At 33.6% G+C, this 13,904-nt stretch overlaps 1 protein-coding gene across 1 annotated transcript in view; it reads right to left on the bottom strand.

Annotated features, from left to right (window-relative positions):
* The window catches only part of LOC105510919 (chromosome unknown open reading frame, human C8orf34), a 500,972-nt gene that overhangs the window by 89,460 nt on the left and 397,608 nt on the right, over positions 1–13,904 (bottom strand). The window contains exon 11 of the mRNA XM_011940919.1: positions 5,255–5,331. Coding sequence (XP_011796309.1) covers positions 5,255–5,331 — 77 coding nt within the window. The remainder of the gene's footprint in view (positions 1–5,254; positions 5,332–13,904) is intronic.

The following is a 13,904-nucleotide window of genomic DNA, read 5'->3' as shown; positions in this document are numbered from 1 at the left end:
ATTACAGTTAATGGAAGCTTAAAAAAAAAAAAAAAAAAATTACCTGTTCTGATCCAGTCCCTCAAATTGTTGCTTTTCACTACCTACTTCATCTAGTGAATAATTCTACCTTTGATATTGACGGCCAGGCATGGTGGCTTACTCCTGTAATCTCAGCACTTTGGGAGGCCAAGATGGATGGATCACTTGAGGTCAGGAGTTCAAGGCCAGTCTGACCAACATGGTGAAATCCCATCTTTACTAAAAATACAAAAATTAGCTGGGCGTAGTGGTGCATGCCTGTAATCCCAGTTACTAGGGAGCCAGAGGCACGAGAATTACTTGAACCCAGGAGGCGGAGGTTGCAATGAGCTAAGATCATACCACTGCACTCCAGCTTGGGTGACAGAGCGAGACTCCATCTTAAAATAAAATGAAATAAAATAAAAAACAAAAAAAGATATTGGCTACTGATAATTGCCTAATACTTATCCCCTTTTCATTGCAGGTGTTAACAGTGACTAAGTGCCTAAATATAAATTTGCAAATAAGTACCAATTGTATGGACCCCAACAAGTTCTATGAAAGACAGTTTGGGCACTGGGAACCATGAGTTTTTGTCCTGCCCTCTCTATGTGACCTGGGACAAATCACAAGATCTTTTGGAAGCTCAGTATGCTCATCTGAAGCTAAGGAAGCACTATTTCACAGTGAGGTGGTCAGGATAAAGTGATAAGCCACGAAAATGACAAAATTCAGACACCATTGGTGTTAAACATGTGAAGCACTTAATAATTAAAAAGTGCTGTACAAATATGTGATATCATCACATATTGATATGTGATATCATCCTAGTCAATTTTATATATTTTCCCAAGTAGATAAAACTCTCCAGGAGGAAAATATACCAAAAGCATAACTTTTAGTAAACCCTGGGCATTTTAGGAAACCTTTTTTACAGAAGTCTTTTAAATTTTCTTTTCTACTTTAAGAAATGATGACCAGTTACATAAAGTCTTATGAGAGTCAGGTTATAATGAGCTAGTCATTACTGGCTAATGAATACAATAACTTTAAAAATGTACAAGGAAAAAAGAAAAAAAGTCAGTAAAATATTTACTATCAATGATCTTTCTTAATTATCTTCATCTTCCCTTTACACCCACATGTTTATTTAATAATTTTACAGCAAAATAGATTTTTTAGGATAAAGGAAGCTCATTCCTGTAATCCCAGCACTTTGAGTGGCCGAGGAAGGAGGATTGCCTTAGTCCAGGAGTTCAAAACCAGCCTGGGCAACATAGCTAGATTCTGTCTCTACAAAATATAAAATTTTGTCAGGTGTGGTGGTGCACACCTGTAGTCCCAGCTACCCAGGAGGTTGAGGTGCTGAGGTGAGAGGAATGTCAGAGCCCAGTAGGTCAATGCTGCAGTGAGCTGTGATAATACCACTGAATTCAGCCTGGGTAACAGAGCTAGACCCTGTCTCAAAAAAAAAAAACATTTGAAGCAAAAAAAAAATTGCATAAGAAATTATGCAATCCAAAACCATTGATATTAAGTGGTCATCAATCATTGATCTAAAATAATGCATTATATTTATGAAGCTAAGAGGTCATAATCAATACCTGCTGTTTGGTATTGTCTTTTCACGGTTGTCTTTTTGTTGGTTTACTAAACGGCTTTACCTGACAAATCCAGTTTTAACCTGCATAGGCTGTATATATACCAAGAGGCAGTCCAGAAAAAGAGAGAGCAGAGAGGGAGAGGGAAATTCCAGAAGAACGACTTGCTTATTTGGAGGAGGATAAAAATTCAAATATAAATGTTGCCTCTACATCACTTAAATATTCACAAAATATTCAATAAATACTCCAAGCACAGGGTAAGCCACGAGGAAAAAACAGTTTCCAAGAGTCTGTTCCCTGCTTATTAATATACAATACTCAACATGGAAAGTTAGCAAATAGAGACAGCCTGTGTTGAAACTACCTTAAATGGTTTTCAACATTTGTGGCATATTTATATTTGTACAGGATATGACTCAAAATTTGCTTTGAAGTATTTTATGTTTCTTACGGTAATAAAGAAAAAAAGTTGGTTTGTTTCAATTCTTCATTAATATTTAGATAAAGTCACAATTTTCTTCTTGATTTATTAAAAATGCTATCCCAAGAAATACTACAGAAGTATTTTTAGGAAATCGACATCTAAAATATCATCATTTTAACAAAATTAACTTTGATTTTAACCCATGCTTTCCTCATAATAAAAGCAGCTGCCATCTAGAAATTGTCTGCTTCAGGGTCCTGACATTCATTCATTTATTCATTTATTGTTTTTATTCCACTTAATTCCAAAAAGATTTAAATGTGTAATATGATATTAAGTGGAATCAGATAATTTTTAATGCAAAATCTAATGAATGTAAATAAAAACAAACAAAGTTGACCTATAATAAACTTTTGCACTGGGGAAGCACTGTGTGAGTACAGTGGAAAAAGCAAAGATCTCTAAGAGCCCATTTGAAACCACTCATGAAAAGTTTGGTAAAATGAATCTAATTTCTTTTTTCTTTGCACTTTTATGTATTATTAAGGAAGCCAAATACTATACACAGGATATATCTTGATTGGAGTAAATGATTAGAAGAAGAATCTAATGGCATATGTTTAGGCCTGAGGGAGAAATATGAACTTTGTGGAATTCACAGCTAATAACTTTTGCAAAAAGTGATGAATGACAGATTATCACAACCTAAAGGACAACATAACATCATGAGGTTATGGAGAAATACTAAAGTTTATAAATGGCAGAACATTTCTTAAAAAATAAAATTAATGCAACAGTAGGCTATAATCCCCAAATAATATTTGTTCCAACCACATACTTCATTGTACTCTATGTGAGAACATTATTTGGAACCCTAAATTTGGTTGTGGCATAACTCACATGTTACAGGGGACTTGGCAAACAAGGATATGTTCAGAAAAAGCATCAAGGTACTGAAATTTTTTGAAACTACATAATGTAAAAGCATTGGTTAAAAGAATGGACTGTGTTTTGACCTAAAAATTTAAGTCTCATTTGGGACACACTGGTAGCTTCTAATATCTGAATATCAGTTAATTGTAAAAAGGATTAGGTTTAAGCTGTCACTCCCTGAGTAGAACTAGGACCAATGTTTGTGAGGAATGGAAGACAATATCTAACAAACAGGAATAAACTGTTTCTAAAAGAAACAGAAAAGCACTAAAAATATTAAGGATGTACAGTAGAAGGAAAATTGACTAGTCCCAACTCCTGATATCACTGTTCTTTTAACTTTAGGACTTTTAACTTTTAACTTTAGTTTTAACTTTTAACTTTAGTTCCTTAGCTTCTCTGAGTTTCTGTTTCCTCATCTATAGGTTAGATATCACTGCATTGAATACAGGAGTGAAAACACCACAGTTGAAAATGCCAAGGGGCCGGGCGCGGTGGCTCAAGCCTGTAATCCCAGCACTTTGGGAGGGCGAGACGGGCGGATCACGAGGTCAGGAGATCGAGACCATCCTGGCTAACACGGTGAAACTCCGTCTCTACTAAAAAAATACAAAAAACTAGCAGGCGAGGTGGCGGGCGCCTGTAGTCCCAGCTACTTGGGAGGCTGAGGCAGGAGAATGGCATAAACCCTGGAGGCGGAGCTTGCAGTGAGCTGAGATCCGGCCACTGCACTCCAGCCCGGGCTACAGAGCAAAAAAAAAAAAAAAAAAAAAAAAGCCAAGGTAAGAGATGGGAAATGTTGAACTGGATAGTTACTGTGATTTTTTCTATTTCTAAGATTTTACCATTTTGTAGTAAAGGAAAATATAATAGTTTTCATCTTATGGTGAGGAATTATTGCTAAACTATGCATTCAACATACATATGTGTGTGTGTGTGTGTGATATTATGGCCCTACTGTGTGTAGGTACTCTTCTAGGGATGTGGAAGTGAAAAATATGTACAAAAATTCTTGCCGTGGTAGACCTTACATTACAGTCGAAAGAAATGAACAGTAAAACAAATAAGTAAATTACATCACACAGTAGAAATCATAAGTACTGTATAAAAAATAAAGAAGGGAAATGCAAAATTTTAAATAGGGTCAGATAAAATAACATCTGAGCAAAGATACATTAATTTCATCAATAATTTTTAAAATTAATTTTATTATCAAGTTCATTGGAAAACTTGGCACCTTTGACCAAATATTATGAGGTGAATAATGTTTAAAATCATGTAATTTCATCACAGAGTGTTATGGGTTGAACTGTGTTCTCCTAAAACTTCATATGTCAAATTCCTAGCCCAAATACCTCAGAGCATATTTGGAAATAAGGTCTTTAGAGAGGTAATTAAGTTAAAGGAGGTTATTAGGGAGGCCCTCATTCAATATCACTGGTGATATTTGTGATATATCACTGGTGTTAAGTGATTAGGACACAGACACGTACAAAGGGAAAAAACTGTGAAGACGCAGGGAGAAGACATTCATCTACAAGATACAAAGGGAGACCTCAGAAGCAACCAGCCCTGCCAACAATTTGATCCTTTATTTTTGCCTCCAGAATGTTGAGAAAATAACCTTTTTTTTATTTAAGCTACCCAGTCTTTGCTACTTTGTTATGGCAGCTCTAGCAAATTAATACAGAAAATATAGACACATACAAACCCAGTCCAAATATTATGTTTAAGATAATGCATGATTACATTAGTTATTTTTATAGAAACTCAAAATATTTTATGAACTTTAGCATTTATAAAAAAATATTTTTAGTTAGAATTTGTACAGAATTTCAGGTTTTTCTGTTGATTCTTTTAACCTTAAATCGCATTAAAAATCTTAAACCTAATAGTTCTCTCCCAAAATACTGTATTGAAGATATATAGTTTAACAAACATATTACAAGGACTTCACAACTAAAAATAGCATAAGTCATATGTAAACTTTCAGGTTATGCAAAATATTTGTTTTACTACCAAGGTAAGTATAGTTAAACTTATTGAAGTTTAACATGGCAGCTCATAACCTTTTAGCGTGCTCACATGCACAACAAGCAAGCAGCTAATAACATCAGAACTTCAGTTTTCTCATCTAGTTCAAGTCTTCTTCCCCAACTGTTGAAACAACTTAGAACAGCCTAATTAACCAGTAAGAAAGCTGGCTTTATTATATTTTATTTAGATTTTCCTATTAGTAATTTAAATTAGTTTTAGCAATTAAAAAAAATAAGTCAATGAATATACTTACAGGTCCTGTTAGTTTAGATGCTTTCTCAAATTCATCACCCTCCTCCATTAGTGCTTCTTCAGTCCCAGGCAAAGAATCTATTTTTATTTTTAAAAAATGAATAAATTATAGTCACATATTGCTTATTCATTCTCTGATATATAAAACTGTTGTGATAATAAAATGACAGAATTGGTTGTTGAAAAAATCATATTGTTTTATTGTTTGTGAGTTAAAATAGAACATGAAATAATATTTAACTTAAAAACAACTTATGAAAAATGATAAATATTTTTAATTTAAAAGGGCACAATAATGTCAGGAATGTGCAAGAACAACAGTTATCTTAGTTATACAAATAAAGCAAGATATTTTGGCATATTATCCAGCTAATTGTTGGAACATAATTATATTTAATGTCCTTTTTCTTTTTTATACTTTTATAATTATTTGTTTTATCTATCAGTTGTCTCCTTTTGGGGGTTACACAATTTGAGTACTATTTTGTGCTCACTCTTTCAGATGGAATGGAACATTCTGAAAAAAGTTCAGAGAAAGGTGGATATTATTAAATGGTGATTGGTTTTCCATTTCAACATATGAAGCAAGAAGTTGCAATTACTTAGCCTGAATTGAATACATTGATGGGTGAGTGAGTAGTGACTTTCAAATATGTGGAAAAAAATGATGCAACCTTTTTCATGTGTCTTCTGACATTATAACAACCATCAGAACAACAAGGATTTCTATGTGTTATAAAGAATTCTGTGACAGGGATAGCTAAATGGAGCAACTAGAAATAATCTATCCAGAAGACTGTTGACTTCTCTTAGTTGAGTTTGAACTCCTTTTCAAATTAAAAAAAATCAGTTAAGAGAAAGGTATTTTAAACCACTGGATTTGAAAATTAATTTCTTATATTTATTAATACTTGAGGGAATCATATAAAGCCCTAAAGATTTTCCTTTAGCTTTATGTACATATGGAGACAGATTCTTCTGTTTCGTAAAACGTATACTCTGAAAAGAGAATTAGAGCATGAAATCTTTCAAACCCTTAATGACCACCAAACACCAGGGAGACAATGGAAAGCTCAGCACAGATCCATAATCGTAGCTTTTGAATCATGGAGCTCTCTCTGTCTCTGATAACTCAGAATTTTACATTCAAGAAGACAAGTTTCTAAATTCTGGGGCACATAGTTTATGTAGATGTAAATGCGGATTTTGTTTAAGAACACAGAATACCTTCCACCGTAAAACTGACTTCAGGAGAAACACATCATTCTCAAGTTGTAGGTAAATTTAAAGATTTTAAATCTACCTTTCCTAATAGAACATAGATATTAAAAATAAGCAAGTTTTAGTGGATAAAATCAGGAGAGACAATGAGAATTATACCAAATGCAAAACTATTAATCCACTTGTAAAGAATACTTGAAGCTCTAGCTCCCAAAACCCAATTGTAAAGGTGACAATAAATTTGTTAAATTAGGGTGTAAATTAAGCATAATTTAAGTCGTCCAAAACTGAATTATATTCTGCAGAACTGTGAGCAAATGCTACTATAATTTTAGTATTCACTCAGTATGTTCCCTGTTTTGTTTGTGTATTGAAGTTCTTATTTGAGTAATCTATTGACTTAATAAATAGGTAACATTAAAACGTTCTATTCTACATTATGAAGAAAATTATTTCCATATATAGGACAATAAAATCCACCTTCTCATGGATTTGCTAATTTTTTTAAAGTTAGAAATACTATAAATGAGTTCTTAAGCTCTTCTCCACGAGTAGTTAATGGTTTTTAAGAGATGTCATTCTGCTTGATTATTTATGTATTCATTCTTTCATTCATACATTTACTGTATTTGTATATTTGTGTATTCATTTATTCAGCAAATACTATATGCCAAGCACTGCATTAGGTGCATTCAAAAGAAGTTGAATATTTTCTATGCACTTTCTTTCATGAAATTTACTTGAACACATTTACAGGGCAGTATTAACTTTTTAACAAAGATGAACATTTATAAAGAGAAAGTATTAGTAACTTTGTATGATTTACATTTTGTTCAGTTTTGTTTCTGTTGAATTCTCTCTGGTTATTGGTACCACATCCAGAAAGATCTATAATACAGTAATCTCCATTGAGCTTAGTATGAAGGGACAACTATAAGTACTGCCAGAACATTTGAGAGTTTACATAACTACTGTTTTTGAAAGTTATGAAGTCAAATGGATACTGCCAAATAGCCCAAATCTAATAATAGGATACCAATCTAACAAGCTAGTAGGGACCAGAGATATCATGAAAGTAAAACCTTAGTGTTTAATACTTGGAGCAGTAAATGCCATTGTTTATGTGTTCTAAGTGCATTGCTTATTAACAGTAACAGGTGAGTACATACATGCAAGCTATTTTGCTCTGTCTATTCCAGAGCAATTTCTTTTATGCATGATTTTCAAATGTAAGTAATTTTTTTTAGCTATTTAAAATCACCTATGGGTGGGTGGGAAATGAGTCCCTAAATTTGTCAAATATTACAGTTTATCTTATATCCTCATTTTAGAGAAGAAGAAACTGAAGCATGGAAAGACAAGGTAATTTTACCAGAAATCTAATAATCCGTGGCAGCAGTAGGACTAGAAATTCAGCCTGTGTGGTTGATTGGACATGTTGGTGGGAACCTAAAAATCTGTAGTTCATTGCAGTGCTTAGCTACATCCAACTTTTTTCAGCCATTATTTTTACTTTTGCTGCTTGTGTCACAACAGACTTTTTTTTATGCACAGTTATATCTATTTATAGAAATATTTATGCTTGCCAAGCCAAGTTCAATGTGGATGCACAGTTGACACAAACTGTCAACTTTATAGCACTTTTGGATAATGCTAATGCTATTCAATTATTGGATCTAGTCATTTGACTAACTTAAGTAGAAAAGAATGTACTAAATCAGAAACTCATATTCTGGAATTTGCAGATTAAGCATACTAATAATTGAATGTGAAGAATGCAGGATTAGGCATTTCAAGAAAGGAGCTTAAAGTATAATCTGCAACACATTCTTGATACATTATTTAATTTCCCAGGAAATTTGAGTCCTTATAATACTCAGTAATTATGTAAATGAGATTGCTGAAGGATATATATATAGGTAAAGATTGGTAAGTTGGAGTTATTTCGATAAAATTTTAAAAATTATTGAAAACTAATTAAATAGTGTCTGTCTTGTGCCTGGTTTTGTATTGGGCATGATGAGTAACGTAAGAAAATTTCAAGAAGCATATAATCCAATGGAAGTAGGAGAAACAAACACAGAAGAAGCAATTCAAAAACAATTTGGGAATGAGAGAAAGAAAATATCAGAGAGACTTTACGTGATCTTACAGCAGATGATCTAAATAGGCAGAGAAGGGAGGGAAAAGGCCTTATTGCCAGTCAGGGAAGGATGGCGTAAGTGAAGATACACATGCAAGAATATCTATGAGCAGAAACCAGATTGACTCCAGAAGCTATGTGAGTGTCAATGAATGGCCAGCCTGGGGCCTCCATGTTGCTAGTGACACATTACTTAATGCTCATTATCAGGGTTAAAAGTCTATCACAAGAACATGCCATGCCATCACCACAGATTTGAGTATGTATTAACTATGGCCATTTCTTTGTATTATGCTACATTAACATTGGTTTATGTTCCCTTAGCAGTTTTTTAAAAAATATTTATTACCTAATATTTGACATATAAAAATACAATATCTGTAAAACATTTATATAAATATAACATGCAAAATAAATCGCAGCTATTAGTATATGTGATATATTTAAATTACAAATTACAATGACAAAATAAACACCCCAAACCCACCACTTAATAATTAGGGCATTTTCAATAACCTTCATATATGTGTGGGCTCCTTCCTTATCCCATCACCCAGGCTCCCCTTACCCTTGAGAATAACCAATATTTTGTGTTTGTCATTCCCTTCTTTAAATATAGTTTTGTTACTTATGTTTTCCTAAAGAATGTATTGTTTAGATTTGCTTTTTGGAGGTTTATTAAAATGGCATTCTGTGACTTGCTCTTGTTCAAGAAGCATTAGGCTTTTAAGACTCATTTAATGGTGAGCTGTAACTTGCTTATACCAGACTGGGAGAACCAACTACCATTTCAGTTTGGCTGCTGGAAATCAGTCACAGTGGGAGTATTCACACCACGGAAATCATCAATCTCTACAAATCAGGGCTTTCTTTTTTCAGGAAAACAGTTGTTCTACATTTACACACTAGAAATCTGAATGCCTTTCAACTACATACAGGGGATCTATTTGTACGTCACTGATTTTATCCATCGCCTGTAGTAGTTGAAAGGCATTCGGGTTTCTACTGCGTAAAAAAATTTCATAATTTATCCATTTCCCTGTCTATGAATATACTAACAAGGGTTGTTCATATTTCATGCTATATGAAATTTGTTTCTCTAAAGCATTTACCTAGAAATGGAGTTTTTAGGTTTTAGATTATATAAATGCTCAAGATTTTAAGATAATGGAAAACTTTTCAAAAACTCATATACCTGCAGTATAAGAGTTTCTTTTTATCTATGACTTCACCAGAACTTAGTTTTGTCAGTTTTCTTAATCAATGCCAATCAAAAGGTTGTAAAAGAAAAAGGATTGTATCTCTCCATGGTCTTAATTTGCTTTTCCCTGATCACTAAGGTAGTTTAAGTGTTTTTCATCTGCTTGTTGGCCTTTTGGGTTTCCTCTCTGTAAAATGTATATTCATAATTGTTACTTATTTTTCTATCGATGTGTTGATTTTTTATTTATTAAATTGTAGGTGTTCTTCATATTCTGAATATTAATCTTTGATCAGTGGCAATTACATTGCAAATATGTTTCCCTATTTGTGGCTTTTCTGTGGGCATCTTTTTTTAATTTTTAATTTTTAATAGGTTTTTGGGGAACAGGTGGTGTTTGGTTACATGAATAAGCTATTTAGTGGTGATTTCTGAGATTCTGGTGCACCCATCACCGGAGCAGTGTACACTGTACCCTCGCCACCCCCACCCTTTCCCCCAAGTCCCCAAAGTCCAATATATCATTCCTAAGCCTTTTCATCCTCATAGCTTAGCTCCCACATATGAGTGAGAACATATGATATTTGGTTTTCCATTCCTGAGTTACTCCACTTAGAATAATAGTCTCCAATTCTGTCCAGGTTGCTGTAAATGCCATTATTTTGTTCGTTTTTAAGGTTGAGTAGTATTCCATGATATATATATATTATTGTTAGTCTTTTTTCTTGCTGATTTGAGTTCTTTGTATTATAGATTCTGGATATTAGTCCTTTGTCAGAAGTATAGATTATGAAGATTTTCTCCCACTCTGCGTTTTCTGCTTACTCTGCTGATTATTTATTTGGCTGTGCAGAACCTTTTAGTTCAATGAAGTCCCAACTATTCATCTTTGTTTTTGTTGCTCTTGCTTTTGGGTTCTTGGTCATGAAGACTTTACCTAAGCTAATGTCTGGAAGAGTTTTTTTCTGATGTTATCTTCTAGAATTTTTATGGTTTCAGGTCTTAAATTTAAGTCCTTGATCCATTCTGAGTTGATTTTTGTATAAGATGAGAGATGAGGATCCAGTTTCATTCTCCTACATGTGGCTTGCCAATTATCCCAGCACCATTTATTGAATAGGGTGTCCCTTCCCCACTTTATATTTTTGTTTGCTTTGTTGACGATCAGTTTTCTGTAAGTATTTGGGTTTATTTTTGGGTTCTCTATTCTATTCCAGTGGTCTATGTGCCGATTTTTATAATAGTACTATGCTGTTTTGGTGACTATGGCCTTATAGTATAGTTTGAACTCAGGTAATGTGATGCCTCCAGATTTGTTCTTTTCACCTAGGATAGCTTTAGCTATGCAGGTTCTTTTTTGGTTCCATATGAATTTTAACATTGTCTTTTCTAGTTCTGTGAAGAATGATGGTGATATGTTGATGGGAATTTCATTGAAATTACAGATTGCTTTTGGCAGTATGGTCATTCTCATAATATTGATTCTACCCGTCCATGAGTATGGGAAGTGTTTCCATTTGTTTTTGTGGTCTATAATTTCGTTCAGCAGTGTTTTGTAGTTTTCCTTGTAGAGAGCTTTCACATCCTTGGTTAGTTATATTCCTAAGTGGTTTTTTTTTTTTTTTTTTAACAGATATTATGAAAAGGCTCGAGTTCTTGATTTGATTCTCAGCTTGGTCACTGTTGGTGTACAGCAGAGCTACTGATATCTGTACATTAATTTTGTATCCTAAAACTTTGCTGAATTCATTTACCAGTTCTAGGAGCTTTTTGGATGAGTCTTTAGAGTTTTCTAGGTATACAATCATATCATCAGCAGTGACAGTTTGACTTCCTCTTCACTGATCTGGATGCCCTTTATTCCTTCTCTTGTCTGATTGCTCTGGCTGGGACTTTCAGTACTATGTGAATAGAAGTGGTGAAAGTGGGCATCTTTGTCTTCTTTCAGTTACCAGGGAGAATGTTTTCAATTTTTCCCTGTTCAGTATAATGCTGGCTGTGGATTTTTCATAGATGGCTTTTTTACTTTAAGGTATGAACCTTCTATAACAATTTTGCTGAGGGTTTTAATCCTAAAGGGATGCTGGATTTTGTCAGATGCTTTTTCTGCCTTCATTGAGATGATTATGTGATTTTTGTTTTTAATTCTATTTATGTGGTATGCTACATTTATTGACTTGGATATGTTAAACCATCCCTGCATCCCTGGTATGAAACTCACTTGATCATGGTGGATTATCTCTTTGATATTCTGTTGGATTTGGTTTACTAGCATTTTGTGAAGATGTTCGCATGTGTGTTCAAGGATATTGGTCTGTAGTTTTCTTTCTGTGTTATGTCCTTCCCTGGTTTTGGCATTAGGGTAATATTGGCTTCATAAAATGATTTAGAAAGGATTACCTCTTTCTCTATCTTTTGAAATAGTGCCAATTCTTCTTTGAATTGTCTGATAGAATTCAGCTGTGAATTCATCTGGTCCCTAACTTATTTTTGTTGGCAATTTTTTTATTACTATTTCAATCTCACTGCTTGTTATTGGTCTGTTTATAGATTCTATATCATCCTGGTTTAATTTAGAAGGGTTGTATATTTCCAGGAATTTATCCATCTCCTCTAGGTTTTCCAGTTTATATGTGTAAAGATGTTCATAGTAGCCTTTAATAATCTATGTGTTTCTGTGGTATCAGTAGTAATATCTCCTGTTTCATTTCTAATTTAGCTTGTTTGCATCTTCTCTCTTCTTTTCTTGGTTAATCTTACTATATTTATCTTTTCAAAAACCCGTTTTTGTTTCATCTATCTTTTGTAATATTTTTGTTTCAGTTTCTTTTAGTTCTCCTCTGATCTTTGTTATTTCTTTTCTTCTTCTGGGTTTGGATAGTTCTTGTTTCTCCAGTTCCAGGAGGTATGACCTCAGATTATCTGTTTGTGCTCTTTCAGACTGTTTGATGTAGGCATTTAATGCTATGAACTTTCCTCTTAGCACCACTTTTATTGTATCCCAGAGGTTTTGATAGATTGTGTTACTGTTATTGTTCAGTTCAAAGAACTTTTTAATTTCCATCTTGATTTCCTTGTTGACCCCATGATCATTGAGGAGCAGGTTATTTAATTTCCATGTATTTGCATGGTTTTGTGGCTTCCTTTTGGAGTTGATTTCCAATTTTATTACAGTGTGGTCTCAGAGAGTACTTGATATAATTTTGATTTTCTTAAATTTACTAAGACTTGTTGTGTGGCCTATCATATCGTTTATTGGGGGGAATATTTCATGTGCTGATGAATAGAATGTATATTCTGCAGTTGTTGGGTAGACTGGTAAATATCTGTCAAGTTTAGGTCCATTGTTTCTTTGTTGACTTTCTGTCTTGATGACCTGTCTAGTGCTGTCAGTGGAGTATTCAAGTCCCCCACCACTATTATTGTGTTGCCATCTATCTCATTTCTTAGATCTAGTGGTAATTGTTTTATAAATTTGGAAGCTCCAGTGTTAGGCACATATATATTTAGGATTGTGACATTTTCCTGTTGAACTAATCCTTTTATCATTATATAATGTTCCACTTTGTTTATTTTTAACTGCTGTTGCTTTAAAGTTTGTTTCATCTGATATAAACATACCTACTCCTACTTGCTTTTGGTGTCCATTTGCATGGAATACCTTTTTCTACCCCTTTACCTTAAGTTGATATGAGTCCTTATGTGTTAGGTGAGTCTCCTAAAGACAGTAGAAACTTGGTTGGTGAATACTTATCCATTTTGTCATTCTGTGTATTTTAAGTGGAGAAGTTAGGCCATTTACATTCAATGTTAGTATAGAGATGTGAGGTAGTATTCCATTCTTTGTGCTATTTGTTGCCTGAATACCCAAGTTTTTTTCATTGTGTTGTTGTTATATGGGTCCTGTGAGATTTATGCTTTAAGGAGGTTCTACTTTGGTGTATTTCAATGATTTGTTTCAGGGTTTAGAGTTCCTTCTAGAAGTTCTTGTAGTGCTGTCTTGGGAGTGGCAAATTCTTTCAGCATTTATTTGTCTGGAAAAGACTGTATCTTTCCTTCATTTATGAAGCTTAGTTTCTCTGAATA

Source organism: Colobus angolensis, unplaced genomic scaffold, assembly GCF_000951035.1.
Source record: "Colobus angolensis palliatus isolate OR3802 unplaced genomic scaffold, Cang.pa_1.0 Scaffold194, whole genome shotgun sequence".
NCBI lineage: Eukaryota > Metazoa > Chordata > Mammalia > Primates > Cercopithecidae > Colobus > Colobus angolensis.
The sequence above is the reverse complement of the archived record's forward strand: the minus strand, read 5'-3'. Positions and strand labels throughout refer to the sequence as shown.